We start from the raw sequence: 20,936 nt of genomic DNA, 5'->3' as shown, positions 1-20,936 counted from the left end.
GGAACTGCCTTCTACCGCACGAATCCCAGCGGCCGATAAGGTCCCACAGAGTTGGCCTTCTCCGGGTCTCATCGACAAAACAATGTCGTTTGGCGGGTCCCAGGGGAAGAGCCTTCTCTGTGGCGGCCCCGTCCCTCTGGAATCAACTCCCCCCAGAGATTAGAACGGCCCCCACCCTCCTTGTCTTTCGCAAATTACTCAAGATCCACCTTTGTCGCCAGGCACGGGGGAGTTATGATATTCCTTCCCCTAGGCCATTACAAGTTATGTATGGTATGTTTGTGTGTATGTTTGGTTTTTATAATAAGGGTTTTTAGTTGTTTTATTAAATTGGATTGATACATGTTGTTTTTTATCATTGTTAGCCGCCCCGAGTCTGCGGAGAGGGGCGGCATACAAATCCAATAAATAATAATAATGTAATAATTAAGCATCAGTTCTAATCGGACAGCAACAATAAATGATTAAAATACAGGAATAGGAGGCGATTTATCCATGTTGTAGCAGCTCCAACATTAACCAGGTCCTGCAATCATACTTTACAAATAAAACAAGAACAATAAGGAGGGACTTTCTGACAATGCAGGTATTGTAGTCTACAATAATCTGTCTGGTAAATAAAAATCAGTCATTATGTCAAGGCACAGTTGCAGCTCTACTGCATAGTGTGAGGCTAGTGAAGGGGAAAGATCCGGTTCTTATTAACTCCAGAAGACAAACACACACACAAGAGACTGACTCTGTAACAGCAGATCTGTTATGAAGAGACTTGCATTGATTTAAATATATTACATACATTTCTATAGTGCATAAGAACAATACATTTCAGTTCGGACTGGCAAAAATGTAAAGTATTTCCAAGCGCCAGCTTCTGCCTGCCGCTTCCAGCAAAATGCAAGGAGCTGTCTCTTGAACCACTAGTGAAAAAGAGGTCCTACATTCAGCGTATCAGGATTTTATTTAGAAGAGGCAGGAAGCTGGAATTAGTAAAAGGTCTCTTGTAGGTCTGGGCAGCAGCCAAGTAGCCAACTGGGAAACTTATATAGAAAATTTCAATAAGAAGTTCTTGTTGCTAGGAGTTTAGTACAGTAGCCTATGAGAAGCAGCAATCCACTGTGTCATTCCACTGTACATAGAACATCATCTTGATATGGTAGGAATTCTACCTTCCTCTTACAATTCTCTACAGCCCTGTAGAGGGTATCTCTTCATTCAGCATCCCAGAGAATTTCCCTCCCCCTAGAGATTGTCAATGCTCAAACCAGCCCAGTGGAACTCCCACTCTCTAGGACAATGCACACCATTGCCTCTGGAAGAGCCTCTCTTCTCTCCTAAATCAGCCAGCATTTCGACAGATGAGAGGCAGCTATTGCTTACTCTTGCGAATACTATAAATGTGTCTGAAATGCTAACCCAAGGTAATAGTGGTAGGCATATAACCATTTATTTGCTTGATTTAGGACTATGTGGAGCATAAATGTGTGAGCATGGGATGAATAATTTAAAACCAAATTAAAAACTAGTATCTGAGGCTCTTGGTCCAAGCCACATATGAGGAATGGGAAGCACACAGTTGATTTTTTAATTCTATGGTTGTCTTGCAGAATCCGTCTGCCTTAAATTCAATTCCTAAGTGGGATTGAAGCTGTTAAATTTGGCTTTGGCCCAATCCTCAATAAGTTACTTGATATCAGATTAAATTCTGATTGTAGCCACATTTCCTATTGAAGAGCCCCAAGGCATACACCCAAGGAGCGTCTCCATGGGACAAGAGAAACAGCAAATCCAGTGGGACAGGAAAACCTGCTTTCAACAAGAATAACAAATGTGCAACAAGGCAGGCAGGAACAACTAGGCTGGCAGTGATACACAGTGAAGTGCTTCCATCCAATTTGGATTATCCCCTCACCACCAGCCCTTCCTCGTAGGAGACCTTGTGAGATGTCCATCCAAATGAACATTAGAAGGATATCTTGGAACAAAAGGGCATGGCATGCAGGCTCCTGCTAGGAATTGCTGTCATGCTTGGGCTGATGCTAGGATATGTCCAGCCCAAATTGAGGGCGGCATTCCCGACCATCTGCAGCAGGCAGCCTCAGTCTGGAGGGTTGATTGCTTGCTCTCAAACGATGCCCCCTCTAAGGTTCTTCACTGAAAAGGGAAGCAACTGCTACCACCAGGTAAAGAAAGGCCTGCGGCTCTGGAAGCTTTGTGTATATGATTCACTGGCAGAGCGTTGATGGGAGCGAGCAGTCTCTACAATAACAGGAGGCATCTGGACCAAGTTAAGAGGGCTCTTCCCATCTTTCAAGGCTTGCATCAAGTTCAGGATCTAGGAGCAGAAGAAAGAAAACTGAATACCAAACTAATGTAGAAATGGTTTAAAAAATCGCCCAACGCCCTACACAGGTTCCATCTCTCCAGTGGGACTAAGTACATACCTGGCCACGCATTACTGCAATCTGCTTATGAAATTGGCCTCGGTCAAAACCTGGATCTTTCTATAAAAGAAATAAGAGTATCTAATTAGGGTGGGTGTGGGATCTACATCACTGCTCCTTAGAGAAAAATGGGTGCCTAATGTTCCCATATCAGCTTGTTCTTATGGTTACCTTGAAGAGTTCATAGAGATCTTCTTCTAGATCTTTGATAAAGTTAGGGTCCGAAATCTTTGGCAGGATAAGATCCTTGATCTCTTGAGAGAATGGCACTTTGGCTTGTGGCAGCCATGCCCAATAGAAAGGATCTTGTGAAGGAAGAACAAACAGAAGGCAAAAGTTAGGCTCATAAAGCCAGGCTAGTAATAAAGGTAGCGTAGATTCAAATACAAAGCAAATACTTCAGGACTTAACAGCCGGGGCTTATTAAAGGAACCATCAAGAATTTAGCCCTTCACAAGCATCCACACTGAGGATAAAAATACATACAAATGAATTTGTATGTTATTTGAAGTACTCACATGCTCTCCAAGAATCTGGATGCTTAAGAGGGAAAGCCAAACCATTGTCAATGGCTGCCAGTTTAGTTATAGGCTCCTTGACTACAACCCATTCTGAGTCCTACAAGGAAATGGAAAACGTTGCATCAGGAAACGATACAAATCCCAGCTATCATTGCTTGTTAGTTGACCCGAAGACTCATTGCCCCAAAATCACCACAATGGAATGCTGACCATAGCAACAGCACTTAGACTTATACAGTGATGCCTTGTCTTACAAACTTAATTGGTTCCGGGACGAGGTTCTTAAGGTGAAAAGTTTGTAAGACGAAACAATGTTTCCCATAGGAATCAATGGAAAAGCGATTAATGCATGCAAGCCCAAAATTCACCCCTTTTGCCAGCCGAAGTGCCCGTTTTTGCGCTGCTGGGATTTTCCTGAGGTTCCCCTCCATGGGAAACCCCACCTCCGGACTTCTGTGTTTTTGCGATGCTGCAGGGGAATCCCAGCATTGCAAAAACAAGCGCTTCGCTGGCAACGGAAGTCCAGAGGTGGGGTTTCCCATGGAGGGGAGCCTCAGGGGAATCCCAGCAGTGCAAAAACAGGTGCTTCGCTGGCAACGGAAGTCCGGAGGTGGGGTTTCCCATGGAGGGGAGCCTCAGGGGAATCCCAGCATTGCAAAAACAAGCGCTTCGCTGGCAACGGAAGTCCAGAGGTGGGGTTTCCCATGGAGGGGAGCCTCAGGGGAATCACAGCATCGCAAAAACAAGCGCTTCGCTGGCAACGGAAGTCCGGAGGTGGGGTTTCCCATGGAGGGGAGCCTCAGGGGAATCCCAGCAGCACAAAAACAGGTGCTTTGCTGGCAATGGGAGTCCGGAGGCGGGGCATCCCAGTGGCGGCGGTGGGTTTGTAAGGTGAAAATAGTTTGTAAGAAGAGGCAAAAAAATCTTAAACCCCAGGTTTGTATCTCGAAAAGTTTGTATGATGAGGCGTTTGTAAGATGAGGTATCACTGTATACTGCTTCACAGTGCTTTACAGCCCTCTCTAAGCAGTTTACAGAATTGGCATATTGACGCCAACAATCTGGGTCCTCAGAAGGATGGACGGCTCAGTCAACCTTGAGATGGTGAAAATTGCCAAACTGCTGGCAGTCAGCAGAAGTAGCCCGCAGTACTGCATTCTCACCACTGTACCACCACGGCTCTTAAACCAGGTCAACATAGTTTAACCCAGTGTTTTTCAACCAGTGTGCCGTGGCACACTAGTGTGCCATGAGACATGGTCAGGTGTGCCGTGGGGAAATTAAACACGGCTCCCCAAACTATGGCCTGCGTGCCAGATACAGCCCGCGGAGGCCATTTATATGGCCCGCCGCCAGCTGCCTCCATCCGAACATAAACATTCCCCTCACAATCCCTCCAGCTATCAGCGACAGGAAGAATGGAGGCACAGGGAACGCTCACTGACCAATCACCTTCCAGAATTCATCCCAAATACTAGCGATAAACCAATAGCAGGCCGCCTCTCATCCACACCCAGGAAGGTCCCTGCTCGGGCTGCCGTGCACGTGTCATTGTGTGGCCGCGGCAAGTAGTTGAAGCTGCTCCTCCTCCCCATAGTCCCAATTTCTAATCCTGGTCAGGACTGGAGGTAAATGTTGCCACCACTGGATGAAGCCTCAGCTGGTTATATCTATACTGATGGTGTATATAGGTTATTAACTATATGTATAATATCTACTGTGTTAGAGTGTCATTTTGGTTGGTGGTGTGCCGCACGATTTTGTAAATGTAAAAAATGTGCCACGGCTCAAAAAAGGTTTAAAATCACTGGTTTAACCTACCTCTGTTTCATATCCCCTCTGCAAAGGTGCAAAGGGAAACCAGGAATTACTGTGCTTGGACTTTATGGTGTTACAGACATTATCAATGCACGTTCCTATTTCCCCCCATAAAAGTAAGATGCCACAAAGTGCTATTGCTAAATTGCCTAAGAAGGGTCTAGCAAACCCTAGATCTCTACATCTATTCCATATTCTTAAAGCTAATATTTCTATACAGTTCACATATTTTTATATGTACACCCCTAGTATATATGGATTAATTTGGATCTCTGGTGTTTGAGCTACTTCCCTAGATCTGCTCTATACAAGACAGTACATGCAAGTCTCTGAGAGCCCCGCATTTTCTGTATCCTAGATTCCTATGGAATTGTCAGAGCCCCACTGGGCCCCACTCACCTGCATACTTGTACTGTCCAGAGGGCAATCACACTTGATCAGCCAGTTGTCATTACCCCTATCTGCAAAGAAATAAAAATGCACAGGTGGAAAACAGAGAAGTGTATCACCACACATAAGAAGCCTCACACCCCAATATGTGGCGCAGCAGGTAGAGTGCAGTACTGCAGGTCACTGAAGCTGACTGTAGATCTGAAGGTCAGCGGTTCAAATCTCATCACTAGCTCAAGGTTGACTCAGCCTTCCATCCTTCCGAGGTGGGTAAAACGAGGGCCCGGATTGTGGGGGCAATAGGCTGGCTCTGTTAAAAAGGGCTATTGCTAACATGTTGTAAGCCGCCCTGAGTCTAAGGAGAAGGGCGGCATAAAAATAGAATAAATAAATACATAAATTACAAGAGGAAAAAATTACTGGAACATGGCATGACGGGAACATGAAGTAGGAAGAAGATCTTATGCCAGTGATGGCCAACCTTTTTTCCCTTGGGTGCCGAAAGAGCATGTGTGCATGCTATTACGCATGCATGAGTGTCCACACCCATAATTCAATGTCTGGGGAGGACAAAAACAGCATCTCCTGGGAAGCCCTCTGGCGGCCGGAAATGGCCTCTTTCCCAACTTCTGGTGGGCCCAGTAGGCTCAGGTTTTGCCCTCCCCAAGTTCCAAAGGCTTCCCTGGAGCCAAGGGAAGGTAAAAACGTCCTCCCCCATCTCTCCAGAGGCCCTCTAGAAGCCAAAAACACCCTCCCAGAGCCTTCGTGCGAACCAAAAGTCAGCTAGCCAGAACACACATGCATGAGTCTACGGAGAGGGGCAGCATACAAATCTAATAAATAAAATAAATAAAATAAATAAAATAAATAAAATAAATAAAATAAATAAAATAAATAAAATAAATAAAATAAATAAAATAAAATAAATAAAATAAATAAAATAAATAAAATAAATAAAATAAATAAAATAAATAAAATAAATAAAATAAATAAAATAAATAAAATAAATAAAATAAATAAAATAAATAAAATAAATAAAATAAATAAAATAAATAAAATAAATAAAATAAATAAATGTTGGAGCTGAGCTAAGGCAACGGCTCAGGTGCCAGCAGATATGGCTCCGCGTGCCACCTGTGGCACCCGTGGCATAGGTTCGCCATCACTGTCCTATGCTTTCCAGCTCAAAGAACCCAGTTCCAAACCTGAAGACCTTCAGAAATGGCTGGGGAAAAAAATCGAGTTTGAAATTCTGGGAAGTTGCAGCTAGTTCATTTCAGCAATATTGAGACATAGGGGGACGATGTCCTGATTTGACAAAAAACTAAATAGGCATGTTGAGACAAAGGAGTGTTTATGCATATGTTTTGGGAATGCCTGATAGTGCAGGAATTTTGGCAAAAAGTGAAAGAGGATATCAATAGAATACTAAATATACAATGGACAGTCACTAAGGAAATGGCAGTACTAGTTAAAAGCAATGCGATGGGAGAATTTAGAGAAATAAAAAAAGCAGCAATAGAAAGCGCTCAGGCAGTAATAGTTTTGGGTTAGAAGGATGCGACAAAATGGACAATGCAAAATTGGTATAGGTACATGGTGGACCATATTCAATTTGAAATTATGGATAAAAGGATAAACTCGGATAATGAAACTGAGTTGGGACAACTGATGGGACGGTGGGACAAGGTAAGACGATATATGATGAGCAGAATCTGAGACCAAGCTACAAGAAATAAATTGGAATCACTTTATAATATGTAAATAGATATAGTGCTCTTGGGTCAAGTGGACTATACAAGAAACACCCCCGATTTGGTGGTGGGGAATGTGTGTGTGTCTGGGTGGTGGGCACATTTCACTATGCACTGTTTTATGTTGTGTGTATATAAATTTGTGTGTATATACATTTTTATTAATATTGCTTCTTCATTGCTTATTTGACCTCTATGACAATCATTAAGCGTTGTACCACATGATTCTTGACAAATGTATATTTTATTTTATGTACACTGAGAGCATATGCACCAAGACAAATTCTTTGTGTGTCCAATCACACTTGGCCAATAAAAATTCTATTCTATTCTATTCTATTCTAAATTTGGTAAAAATTAATTTTTATTTTTTTTTAAGAAGCTGCACAAGCATTTTCAATATGGATAGCCTCTATCAGCACTCCATGTCAAGAGCAAGGAAAAGGCAGCACTTACCAGTATTGCGTATAATATAGTCCAGCACCACCAATCTCTCAAACTGTAGCAGCAATTGATGGTTACTCTTTTCTGGAAGAGGCTCGGACTCAAAGCGCCGCAACCAATAATCTGCATCCTTATAACCTTCCACAAAAAGCTGGAAGGAACCCACCTGAGAATAAGAAGCAAATGCCTTAACAAGAGCAACAAAAGAGAGAACAATAAACATCCAATGCCTTACTCTTTTATCAATATCCCCTACCTTTGGTGGAAGACCAATTCGATGAAACCTCTGCCCAACTTTTGGCACTTTTTCCAAGGCCAGACGCTTGCCCCGGGACTTCACTCGGTCAATGGCGCTGTAGTTAAATGTTTCACTGGCCAAGTACACCACCTTGAAGAAATTATAAGTTCATAATCAGGTTCTCTCGCATCTATTCTACCCATTTACCCATATACCCATATACCCATTTATTTATTTATTTACTTACTTACTTACTTACTTACTTACTTACTTACTTACTTACTTACTTACTTACTTACTTACTTACTTACTCAATCTATCTATCTATCTATCTATCTATCTATCTATCTATCTATCTATCTATCTATCATCTATCTATCTATCTATCTATCTATCTATCTATCTATCTATCTATCTATCTATCTATCTATCTATTTTATGCCACCCTTCTCCTTAGACTCAGGGCGGCTTACAACATGTTAGCAATAGCACTTTTTAACAGAGCCAGCATATTGCCCCCACAGTCCGGGTCCTCATTTTACCCACCTCAGAAGGATGGAAGGCTGAGTCAACCTTGAGCCAATGATGAGATTTGAACCACTGACCTGCAGAACTATAGTCAGCTTTAGTGGCCTGCAGTATTGCACTCTACCTGCTGCGCCACCTCAGCCCACGCCCCCTTTACAGAACAAAGTCATAACTGCATAAATCTAAGCATATCCAGGCCTACCTGTCTAGAACAAGTTCTAATCATCTGGTTGAATGCAGAATTTAAATGGCTTGTAAAACAAATCATAACAACAATGGAGAATCATGGGAAATTAGAGATTGGTGTCATGTGTACATATTGTAACACAGTGTTTCCCAACCGTGGCAACTTGAAGATATCTGGACTTCAACTCCCAGAATTCCCCAGCCAGCAAATGCTGGCTGGGGAATTCTGGGAGTTGAAGTCCAGATATCTTCAAGTTGCCAAGGTTGGGAAACACTACTATAGCACATATGTCAGTTCTGTAAGGTAGAGCAGATCAAGAAACCAATATGGGCCTAAATCTTAAAAATCTGAATGCCCTTCTCCATTCCTTCACTTTATTTTGTGTGAACTAAGAAGTGGATTTCTGATTTCAGGAAAGGACTGAAACCCCACTTTCCCAATGGCTACATAGGCTTAATTCTCAAGTAAGATCAAAACTATTTTTCTTTGAAAAAAAACATAACTACAATCATTCTCGCATTACTACCAATTATTTCCGGCCTGCGGTGTCTTTTTTTCTCAAAAGAACAGGTACTTTTTCAAAAGTACCTATTGTTTCTAACCAAATATGATTGAGATTCATAAATATTGACTGGACTAGGAATAAGTGACATGAAACTTAAAAGGAGAGTGAAGGGAAGAATGTCACTGGGAAGATGTGACATACTGGTAATCTCAAATACAGTAATGGGAAATCAATCTTTAAGATACAGTGATACCTCGTCTTACAAATCCCTCGTCATACAAACTTTTCGAGATACAAACCTGGGGTTTAAGATTTTTTTTGCCTCTTCTTCCAAACTATTTTCACCTTGCAAACCCAAGCTGCCACCACTGGGATGCCCTGCCTCCGGACTTCTGTTGCCAGCGAAGTGCCTGTTTTTGCGCTGCTGAGATTCCCCTGAGGATCCCCTCCATGGGAAACACCACCTCCAGACTTCCGTGTTTTTGCGATGCTGCAGGGGAATCCCTGCAGTGCAAAAACGGGCACTTCGCTGGCAACAGAAGTCTGGAGGTGGGGTTTCCCAGCGAAAGTAGGCTTAGGGAAATCCCAGCAGTGCAAAAACGGGCACTTCACTGGCAACAGAAGTCCGGAGGTGGGGTTTCCCAGCGAGAGGAGCCTCAGGGGAATCCCAGCAGTGCAAAAACGGGCACTTCACTGGCAACAGAAGTCCGGAGGTGGGGTTTCCCAGGGAGAGGAGCCTCAGGGGAATCCCAGCAGTGCAAAAACGGGCGCTTCGGCTGGCAAAAGGGGCGAGTTTTGGGCTTGCACACATTAACCACTTTTCCATTGATTCCTATGGGAAACATTGTTTCGTCTTACAAACTTTTCACCTTACAAACCTCGTCCCAGAACCAATTAAGTTCGTAAGATGAGGTATCACTGTATTTTCAAATTGCAACTTCCATAAGCCTGAGTCACATGGCCAATAGGCAAGCAAGGTAGGAGTGGAAGTTGAACGCAATCCAAAAGCCCCTGGGGTTTTCTATACGTGGTATGCAAGGAAATGTGGTCCTATTCCAAGCCTCATCATCCACAGTTTAATTCCATTTGATTATCTCTCTCCTATGAATGGACTCACCATTGTGCGAGGTACAATGTTCAGTTCCAGCTTTTGGTCAACAAGACTTGCACCAGCTTCAGACAGATATCCTTGGTTGAGGACTAAACAATCTCTTCCAAAACAGCAGGGACAGCAAAGTTTTTGAAGCCATTTTGTCCACTTTGGGTTCAGGTGCCCATAGGGTTCTTCATTCTTCGGTTTGAACACACCAATGATTTTCTGAAAGGGACAGAAAAGTAGATGTTGCTAATATAGGCTGGATAAAGCAAAGAGCCGCCCCGAGTCTGCGGAGAGGGGCGGCATACAAATCTCATAAATAATAATAATAAAGACAAAAAAATTAATCATCCCAGCTGTAACCCTGTAGCTCCAAGATGTGTGACTGGGGAATGTAATTCCTCTCTCCCTCTCTCTGTCTGGAAATAAGGTTTTTTTAAAAAGAGGCAAAGGCTTAGGTAGAATATGGAGCTTAAATAACTTGTGGTGTTGGGTGTGTGGTTTAAGCATAAATAAAATCACAAGATTAAAGCACAGGCTGTTGAAAATCATGACTTCAATAAAAGACATAGTCACCATGATAAAGGGGGGGAGGGACTAAAAAAACCTTCCATAGAAAAATACACAGGATCATAATATAAAGCTCTGAGCACATCACAAAACAGTATTGATCACAACTAATAAAGAAACAACTGTGACATTAAAAAATTGTCTAAAACTTTGAGAGGTTGTATAGAGAAAACAGTCACCAAAGGAAAAAAAACAGAAATCAAATATAACACACATAACCAGGTTTAAAATAATCTTGTGCAACATATATTTCTAACTAATGATTTTCTAAATCTATCTTTCAAAGATAGCTCTTTTTTTACAGAAACAATATATTCTTCCTAGACTCCTGCGTGATATTTCAGAATTCTGGTTAATATATTCCGCTCCAGAACTGGGGAATCCCTTGTTTCACTCAGCCTTGATTTGCAACTTCTGCTTTTGTTTTTAAAAGGCAGTTGTGTTTCATTTTCTAGCAACCAGAAAGAAGTTTGAATAATCTGACTTTGCATGTGATCCAGGGAATGCAACTGCACATAAGAAGATTACAGATCTGAGGTGTGAGAATACAGCACAAACTAAAACTACTGTATTTTCCAGAGTATAAGGCGCACCGGAGTATAAGATGCACCTTAATTTGGGGCAGGAAAACAAGGAAAAAAGCCCTCTGCCTCCTAGCAATTTGCCAAACAGCACAGATGATACACACTTTTTGCTGTGTATTTCTGTGCCTGTGTGGCTGACCCATAGAAATAGTGAAGAATTGGAGAAATGTACATTACGGCAGTATATTAATCCCAGAAAGTTTTCTTAAATGTAATCACACTTACTCCTTCCAATTATTTAAATAGATGTACTCCAAACATGACTAAGTCAGTGTTTAACTCAGCTGCCTTATCTTAATACTGTACTAATACTTAATACAGTTGTACCTCGTGATACGAACCCCTCGTCTTACGAACTTTTCGAGATATGAACCCGGGGTTCGGGATTTTTGTGCCTCTTGCTCGAACTTTTCTCGCCTTACAAACCCGCCACCGTGAACGCCAAACTCGGACGTTCGGCAAAAGTTCGGGTTCGGGAGGCTGCCGAGAAGTGCCGCCGCCTGGCTGTCACCTTTTGAAACAGCCGGGGGACTTCTGGGCAGCGTCCCAAACGCCAAACCTGGAAGTTCAGCAAAAATTCGGGTTCAGGTTCGGGAGGCCGCCGAGAAGCGCTGCTGCCTGGCTGTCAACTTTACAGAAGAGCCGCGGAGCTGTCGGCCGTCGGGAAGCTCAAAAGGAGGTGGGGAATCCCAATAGGGAATTCCATGGGAGGAGCTTTGACATCACAGGGATGTCCTTCCTGGAGTCCACGTTTCGGCTGGCCAGGAAGGACGTCTCCGTGACATCATTACCATCACAAAGTCCTTTAAAGGAATATTTTTAGGTAGAAACCTAATTCAAATAGGTTGCCAAGAAACCATATATTGAAACCATAAAAAAATTTGAACAATTAGAATATCACGCAAAAGTCCATTTATTTCAGTAATGCAACTTCAAAGGTAAAACATAATATATGAGAGAGACTCATTACATGCAAGGCAAGATAGTTCAAGTCATGATTGGTCATAATTGTGATGATCATGGGGTACAGCTCATGAAAACCCCAAATCCACAATCTCAGAAAATTATAACATTACATGCAATCCATAAAACAAAGATTGTACACAGAACAATATCGGACCTCTGAAAAGTATAAGCATGCATATGTACTCAGTACTTGGTTTGGGCCCCCTTTTCAGCAGGGGTGGGCCACTGCCCAGACCGGGGGGGCCCCCACAGTGGGGTAGTGAAAATAGAGCTTCCACCCCAGAGCACCCAATTTGCACTGAAAGATGTTGAAAGAAAATGCAGGGCGTCCTTCATAAGCCACACCCACAGTGTGGTAGTAAAAATTTTGGTAGCCCTTCACGGGTGGCATGGCATGGAAGTTCTCAGCCTGTGGCACTGCTGAGGTTTTATGGAAGACCAGGATGCTTCAATGGTGGCCTTCAGCTTTTCTGCATTATTTGGTCTCATGTCTGTTGTGGTTCCGTCTGAGGCCCCTCCGGGAACGGCTGACCTTCTGTCGGTTTCCAGTTCAGAGGGAGAGGCTGAGGAACAGGAGGTGCAGACAGACGAGGAGGAGGAATCCCAGGCTGAAGAAGAGGGAGGACAGCCAGAGTCCCACCAGGGGGAGCTCTCCCCAGCAAGCAGCCTGGATTCCTTAGAGGAAAGTGCACAAGCCATAATTGATCTGCGACAACAAAGAGCTACTCAGAGACGGAATCAATTGGCTAAATACTTTCAGCATTAAAGTGGCAACAGCTGGGTTTGGGTGTGGTGCTCTTGGGAAAGGCTAAAAGGCAGACCCACCCTTCCTGGCTTGTGGAGTTTTATCTTTGAGAGTCGTGGGACCTGACTGTGAACTTTGGCGTCTTGGAATCCTGGTTTGTGCCTTTGACTATTGAAACCTTGGGGGGGGGGGGTGCCAGCAAGAAGCTTGCTGTATTGTCTGGACATCAGGACCCTGCTGTACCGTATTATATCCTGTCTGTTGGGAAGAACAGGTTTTCCTCTGTGCTTATTTTTTCCAGTTATAAAATACTTTTGGCTTTTACCAGAGTGTCTGGCTGTTTTTTCCAGTTGGTGTTGAGGTCTGGGGGAACCCAGACAGAACAATGTCTCTGATCTTTCTCTTGGCAATGCCCCATAGATTCTCTATGGAGTTCAGATCAGGCGAGTTTGCTAGCCAATCAAGCACACTAATCCCATGGTCAATGAACCAGGTTTTGGTGCTTTTGGCAGTGTGGACTGGTGCCAAATCCTGCTGGAAAATGAAGTCAGCATCCCCATAAAGCTCGTCTGCAGAAGGAAGCATGAAGTGCTCCAAGATTTCCTGGTAGTCAGCTGTGTTGACCTGGACTTAATGGACCAACACCAGCAGATGACACGACTCCCGAAATCAACCGAGACTGTGGAAACTTTTGCATCTCATTTGGAAATCCAAGGACCCAGAGTATGGAGGAAGAATGGAGAGGCACACACAGCAAGATGCTTGAAGTCCAGTGTGAAGTTTCCATAGTCTGTGTTGATTTGGGGAGCCATGTCATCTGCTGGTGTTGGTCCACTGTGCTTCATAATCACCACAATTATGACAAATCACAGTTGAACTATCTTGCCTTGCATGTAACGAGTCTCTCTCGTATATTACATTTCACCTTTTAAGTTGCATTACTGAAATAAATAAACTTTTGCACGATATTCTAATTTTTTGAGTTTCACCTGTATATTGTTACACCAACACTCTGCAGTCTGCATTGGTTGCTGATCAATTTCCGGTCACAATTCAAAGTGTTGGTTATGACCTTTAAAGCCCTTCATGGCATCGGACCAGAATATCTCCGGGACCGCCTTCTGCCGCACGAATCCCAGCGACCGATTAGGTCCCACAGAGTGGGCCTTCTCCAGGTCCCGTCGAATAAACAATGTAGGTTGGCAGGCCCCAAGGGAAGAGCCTTCTCTGTGGCGGCCCCGACTCTCTGGAACCAGCTCCCACCAGAGATTAGAACTGCCCCTACCCTCCTTGCCTTTCGTATACTCCTTAAAACCCACCTTTGTCATCAGGCATGGGGGAACTGAAATATCTCCCCCGGGCCTATTCAATTCAATTTATGTATGGTGTGCTTGTATGTATGTTTGCTTAAATAATGGAGTTTTTTAATATTTTAAATTGTAAATTATTAGATTTGTCATGAACTGTTTTATTGTGTTGTGAGCCGCCCTGAGTCTACGGAAAGGGGCGGCATACAAATCTAATAAGTAAGTAAGTAAGTAAGTAAGTAAGTAAGTAAGTAAGTAAGTAAGTAAGTAAGTAAGTAAGTAAGTACAAATCTAATAAATAAGTAAGTAAGTAAGTAAGTAAGTAAGTAAGTAAGTAAGTAAGTAAGTAAGTAAATAAATAAATAAATAAATATTGAAGACTTCGGCATACTCAGATGGAATTGTCAAGCCAGTGCAGATATTGGTGATAAATTAACAGTTTGTCACACTATCTATACAAGGCCTGACATTTATGGGAACTTGGGAGGGTTGATTTTCATGAAGGAACAGACGCAGCTACAAAGCATTCTTTCGAGTGGTTCAAGGCCATCCTATGCCCACCCACTTGGGCGGAAGCAGAAGGAGGACTGGCCACACTGGCACAATCTAACTGGGCAATGTGACAAGTTTGTGGGTTGAGAACAAGGGATGTGAACTTTATACTAGGTTTCCCAGTGTAGGTGCCAGGATGGCTCTGGCAATAAATTGGAACTTTGAGGAGTACTTTGACTTGGACGCTGATTTAGTTTGGATGCTACCTGGAACCTTGACAAGAATATTCTGAAAATATTTACTAAAATTAGTCATTTCCTTGTACTGTGTGATCTGATTGCCTCTGAAATACAACCTCTTTACTAGCAGAAACATTTCTGATAAAACTAGACTTTTCATATTGTCAGTTCAATGTTCCATATGGTACTAGCTAAATCACTTCTCCTAATCAAGTAGAAAAGCATATTCCTAAATCAATCTTTCCCAATCTAGCAATGACAAGACAAACTGAACTACTGTATAAATCCCATTTCTTCCAGCCAGCATAACTTGCTGGTCATTCTGTGGAGCTTATAGTGGCTGTAGTCCTGCATATTTGAGGGCATCAGATTTGGAAGTCTGCCTTCAGCCAGATGGGAGAACCAGTTTGGTGTAGTGGTTAAAGCTGTGGCCTAGAAACCAGGAGACTCTTGAGTTCTAGATCCCCTTTAGGCATACAAGCCAGCTGGATGATATTAGGCTAATCTCCCTTTCTCAGCACAACAGGTATGACATTCTAAAATTTGGGGGGAAGATAGAAAAAACAACTATTTGTTGGGCACAATATGCTTACTCTCTGTAAACTGCTTAGAGAGGGGCTATAAAGCACTGCAAAGCGGTATATAAATCTAAATGCTAATAAATAAATAAACGAATGAATGAATAAATAGGTACATCAAAATAGCTATAGCCACACACATGCAGCAAACATAACCAAATTCCACAGCAAAATCTTAATTTTCACTGACTCAACTCTAACCTTTTTTTTAGTTTTTTAATTTTCTTTGAATACAAACATTTGATCTTTCATTAAACAGTGTGTCGTCTCAGTACAAATATTTTGTGAAATAACAATTAAAATGTATAACCATGTTCACTATATCTATTCTTAAGTTAATACCAATACATAACATACCTATTACTATAACATTTCTCTTAATTTATTTGACTTTATAATACATTTTCCATATTTCACTCCTCTGCCTTTATTTTTATTTTACATATTTATTCTCTAACCATTGATAAAATAACTCCCACATACTATAATAATCAGATTCTTCCTTTTCTTTAATTGCAAGTGTTAATCTATTCAATTCTGCATATTCTAATATTTTTTAATCACAACTCTATTCTTGCAAGGCTAACTGGGAGCAGATAACCCAGATACCAAGTCCTAAGTTCTGAGAATTCCTTTATAGTGATATACAGTGAATCAACACAAAAGTTTGATTCATCTCAGCTGCAACTCATAAAACTGACAAGAAAGGAAATCAATTTAAGCAGAAAAGAAGAGCCTCGATTCCTAGCAATGAAAAGATTTGTAATGCTATATGATTTCATGCAGTTGGGTATGCAGAATAAAGCAGGCAAATTAATTTAGTTAGATATAATAGGTCACAAGGAAAACCATCAGGCCACAAACACAGTCAGCTCTATACAAACTTGGAGAACGTACTGCAGCTGACCAGAAACTCATCATCCCATTTCTCCATGTGACCAATTGTTCTTTTTATTTCAACACATTATGATACAGCATGTAAAACTGAACCATATAATTAAATGTCCAGATTCCTAAAGGTGGAGAAACAGTAATGCAAACAACAGCAGCAACCGCCTCAAAGATGCTCTAAAGTAATAAAACTATGTGAGCTTCAACCTGAGAATTGGAGAGCAAGGGAATTGAAAACCTCTTTCAGTTGCAAATACAGAAGCACAGAGACAAATCTTCACTTCTTGTAATCTTTACCCAAATCGATTTTAAACTTTGAGTGATGCCAATTCCAGTGACGCCTTGGGGAATTATTCTCCTGCCAAGGACTCTCATAGCAATAAAAATAACAAAAAATATGCTTATTGTCCTCTCCAATGCTTTTGATAGAATGTATGTATCATTGTCCATGTACATGAAGCTTTACAGTAAGATGAGAATCTGCCTACCTCCAAACAAGCTTAAACTCTAAAATAGCCACAAAAGGATCGATGCATCATTTTCATAGAATTTTAACCCCTTTTCTAAAAAGTTGGATTTCAAAAGGCTCCATCTTATCCCAGCCATATGGATGAATGTTTTATTGCTGGTTTTTTCTATTGTTTTCTATTGTTGTTAGCCACCCAGAGTTCATGAGGAGTTGGGTGGCATACAAGTCAAGCAAGCAAGCAAGCAAGCAAGCAAGCAAGCAAGCAAGCAAGCAAGCAAGCAAGCAAGCAAGCAAGCAAGCAAGCAAGCAAGCAAGCAAGTATGGTGGGGGGAGATTGTAATTTAATTGCCATCAATAACCAATGGGGGCAAAACAAGAATAAGCTGCATTGGTTTTTGAAAGCTGGTTGAGTAAACAAAGTTGTTTGGAAAGCAAAGGGCAAATGGTAACCTGCTTCTGTTTAAAGCTGAAAAGAAGAACAATGAGCAATTCATAAAAGTTTTTCTACGAATCAAACATGTCTCATTCTTTCAGCTTTTCCCCCCAAATATACTCTGTATCGCCCAAAATATGAATGGTAGAGATTATTTTCAATACTCTATGCAGAATTAACCCAAATCAAATTTTAAAGATTTGCTTTGCTTTGTTCAAAAGATCAGAAAACTTAAGAAAGAAAGGGTTGTTCTCAGGGCTAACAGTTCTTTCCCTCCACAGCAATGTTTTGCTATATGGCAAACATTAAATTGATCAGAATCTAAAATAATTCAAAGGAATGTACCTGGACTGTAGTCACCACAAGGTAAAACATTTGTTAAGACTCTAGAAAAAGTGCAGAGAAGAGCAACAAAGATGATTAGGGGACTGGAGGCTAAAACATAGAAAGAATGGTTGCTGGAATTGGGTATGTCTAGTTCAATGAAAAGAAGAATGACATGATAGCAGTGTTCCAATATCTAAGGGGTTGCCATAAAAAAGAGGGAGTCAAGCAAGGCAGCTGAAGGCAGGATAAGAAGCAATAGATGGAAACTAATCAAGAAGAGAAGCAACTTAGAACTAAGGAAAAAAATTTCCTGACAGAACAATTAATCAGCGGAACAACTTGTTCCAGAAGTTGTGAATGCTTCAACACTGGAAGTTTTTAAACGGAGATTGGCCAATCATTTATCTGAAATGGTTTTCCTGCCTGAGTAGCTGGACTAAAAGACCTCCAAGGTTTCCTCCAACTCTGTTATTCTGTTAATTGATCATGTCAACCAGAAATATGCATTAGCATCAAAATGCCCTTTTCCCTAGGGCCTGAGTTAATTGTTTTATTACATTATAAAATGTGTATAATATATATTGAATAAATATGATAGTTAACTACAGTAGTGTTTATGCAATAAAAATAAGAAACTTTCATCAAGAGGAGGAATGTATGTATCAATGAAATATAATTTCAAAATTCCTCAGAGAGGGGTGGCATACAAATCAAATCAAATAATCAATCAATAAATTAATTAATGAATAATAATAAACATGGGGCTCGAAACTGTTCAAAAGACATTTCACTCAGATAACAAAGAATTTACATACCAAACATTTAATATTACTGCTTGTAAATTCATTGATACCTCAGCATACTTCACAATGTTTCTAGGCCAGTGATGGCGATCCTTTTTTCCTTCAAGTGCCAAAAGAGCGTGGGCGTGCACTATCGTGCATGCGCAAGTGCCCACACCCATAATTCAATGCCTGAGTAGGGCAAAAATAACTTCGCCCACATCCCAGAGGCCCTCTGGGGTCAGGAAACAGCCTATTTCCCAACTTCTGATGGGCCCAGTAGACTTGTGTTTCACCCTCCTCAGGCTCCAAAGGCATCCTTGGAGCTGAGGGAGGGTAAAAACGCCCTCCCTCATCCTCCTGGAGGCTCTCTGGAAGCCAAAAACGTCCTCCCAGGGCCTCTGTGTGAGCCAAAAATCAGCTGGTCAGCACACACATGCATGTTGGAGCTAAGCTAGGGCAACGGCTTGTGTGCCCGCAGATATATCTCCGTGTGCCACCTGTGGCACCCGTGCCATAGGTACGCCATCACTGTTCTAGGCCAAACAGAAAAGATGTCACTATGCAACCGAGTTGTTTCACTGTGTTCCTAAATATGGTCTTACTAATTCAATAAAATCTTCCATTATGACAAAGGCATATGGTGTGTCATTTTTTTAATGCATCAGAAGGAAGCAATTCCAGTACTACAGCTCGTTCGGAAGACCTAGCTTAGAAGGAAAAAGTGAGCAAAAGTCAATAGGGAACTGGGAAAGGGGTGGCACAAGGGACTGACAAAGGTAGCAATTACAAATAACCCATTGCATCCTCTCTTTTAGCACAGTGTTTCCCAACCTTGGCAACTTGAAGATATTTGGACTTCAACTCCCAGAATTCCCCAGCCAGCATTCGCTGGCTGGGGAATTCTGGGAGTCGAAGTCCAAATATCTTCAAGTTGCCAAGGTTGGGAAACACTGTTCTAGCAGATCCCACCAACCACGTCGTTCTTTTCCCCCCTCCTTGTCCCGCGATCTGAACACCCCCCCCCCAGCCCCGATCTCTCACCCCCTGCGGGTCCTTGACGAAATAGCTGCCGCTAGAACCTTGGTAGATGCGCTCAGGGTAGATTCCGCGTTCGCTCGCCAGCTCTGCCAGCCGCACCACTTCGGCGAATTCTGGGTCATCGGGGAATTCATTCCGGGGCTCCCGTTCCCCTCGACCCGCGGCGATCCCGACTCCGACCCCCACTTGAGCCTGAGTCGGGATCGCCCCGGCTGTCGCTACCGTCCCTCGCGGGGCTCCGCGCTCCGACCCGCCGCCACCCCGATCCAACAGCGGCTGGCGCTCCCGGTCGCGGCCGCCTGCGGGGGACCCCGGCGGAGAGGGACAGGGACACGGTCCGGCGGGAGTCGCAGGGACAGCAGCCGGGCAAGGCGGGGAGCGCACGGCAGTCCCAGGCAGCCCATAGCCCGGGGCCGGACCGCGCTCTGGAGAGACCAGCGGGCTCGTTTCATCCATAGGCCGAGCCGGTCCGAGGCACTGATCTAACCCCGGATGGGCGCTCGCACGCATAAAACCACGGCCCCGTGCTCAGGCTCAACGCCGCTCAGTTCGGATCACCTGACGCCGGCCCGCGGCCACTGTCGTTTCCGCCAGAGTAGCATTGGCGAATCACGGTGCGGCCACGCCTCCTGTTTACAGGCTACCCGGAAGCCACGCCTATTGGAGAGCCTTTCGTCCATTCGCAAAGCTTGTCCCGCCCACGGCAAGCCCCTTCGTTATGTAGAGTTCCGCCTCCCCCCTTTCCTCGCTAAGTCATGCCTTTTGAATGGGGCGTAAATATAGACCCGTTCCTTACTTTTCAATCGGTGGTTATTTTTTTGTTCGCTAGGCCCGTTGCCACGAATCCGTTTCTTGAGCAGAGCGCCGCCCGCATTCTGTATTGCATGTACATTTTACTGTATAACAATTGTTTCGCCTTCTGATTATGCTGAAGACATTTTTATGTTATCTAGCGCTCCGTTGCTAAATCACACTTACATATTCTGCACCGATTGCAATGACCATTTGTCAATATGCTACACACAATTATTTTCGCTCTGTCGGATACATATAACACCACTTTAGCGTTATAACAATATATATATATATTGCTCAAAAAAATAAAGGGAACACTCAACACATCCTAGATCTGAATGAATGAAATAGTCTCATTGAATATTTCATTTGCACAGCAGCATGTGAAATTGATTGTCAATCAGTGTTGCTTCCTAAGTGGACAGTTTGTTTTCACAGAAGTTTGATATACATTCTATTTTTTATATACACAGTGGTACATCTACTTAAGAACGCCTCTACTTAAGAACTTTTCTAGATAAGAACCATTTTCTACTTAAGAACCCCAGCCCAGAAAAATTTCCCAGGAAATTTGAGAGTGGCATGAAGGCCCAGCCAGTTTCCTGCCATTCCCCCTTTAATCCCGTCCATTTTGGGCTTTTCTGGCAGTCCCGAACGAAGGGAGGGAGGTGCGTGCTCCTCCTCACCACCTCAGAGTACCTCCTTTTTTTTAAGCCTTAAAGTTTTGGATTTTTTTGATTCACCTCACCTTCCTTCGGCAGCAACTGTTATGCTCCTCTTCTTCCTCCTCCTCCT

The 20,936-nt window shown here is 42.8% G+C and overlaps 1 protein-coding gene across 1 annotated transcript; it reads right to left on the bottom strand.

The window, feature by feature from the left end:
* Positions 1–735: 735 nt before the first annotated feature.
* Positions 736–20,004, bottom strand: PI4K2A (phosphatidylinositol 4-kinase type 2 alpha). Its single transcript, XM_070752922.1, has 9 exons — positions 19,350–20,004; positions 9,944–10,144; positions 7,625–7,756; positions 7,381–7,534; positions 5,180–5,241; positions 2,960–3,059; positions 2,613–2,746; positions 2,442–2,501; positions 736–2,332 (listed from the first exon to the last, which is right to left on the bottom strand). The coding sequence occupies exons 1-9, from the start codon at positions 19,854–19,856 to the stop codon at positions 2,171–2,173; spliced, it is 1,512 nt and encodes a 503-aa protein (XP_070609023.1). The 5' UTR covers positions 19,857–20,004; the 3' UTR covers positions 736–2,170.
* Positions 20,005–20,936: the final 932 nt, after the last annotated feature.

The sequence above is a fragment of the Erythrolamprus reginae genome, chromosome 5 (genome assembly GCF_031021105.1).
Source record: "Erythrolamprus reginae isolate rEryReg1 chromosome 5, rEryReg1.hap1, whole genome shotgun sequence".
NCBI classification, from domain to species: Eukaryota; Metazoa; Chordata; class Lepidosauria; order Squamata; family Dipsadidae; genus Erythrolamprus; species Erythrolamprus reginae.
The sequence above is the reverse complement of the archived record's forward strand: the minus strand, read 5'-3'. Positions and strand labels throughout refer to the sequence as shown.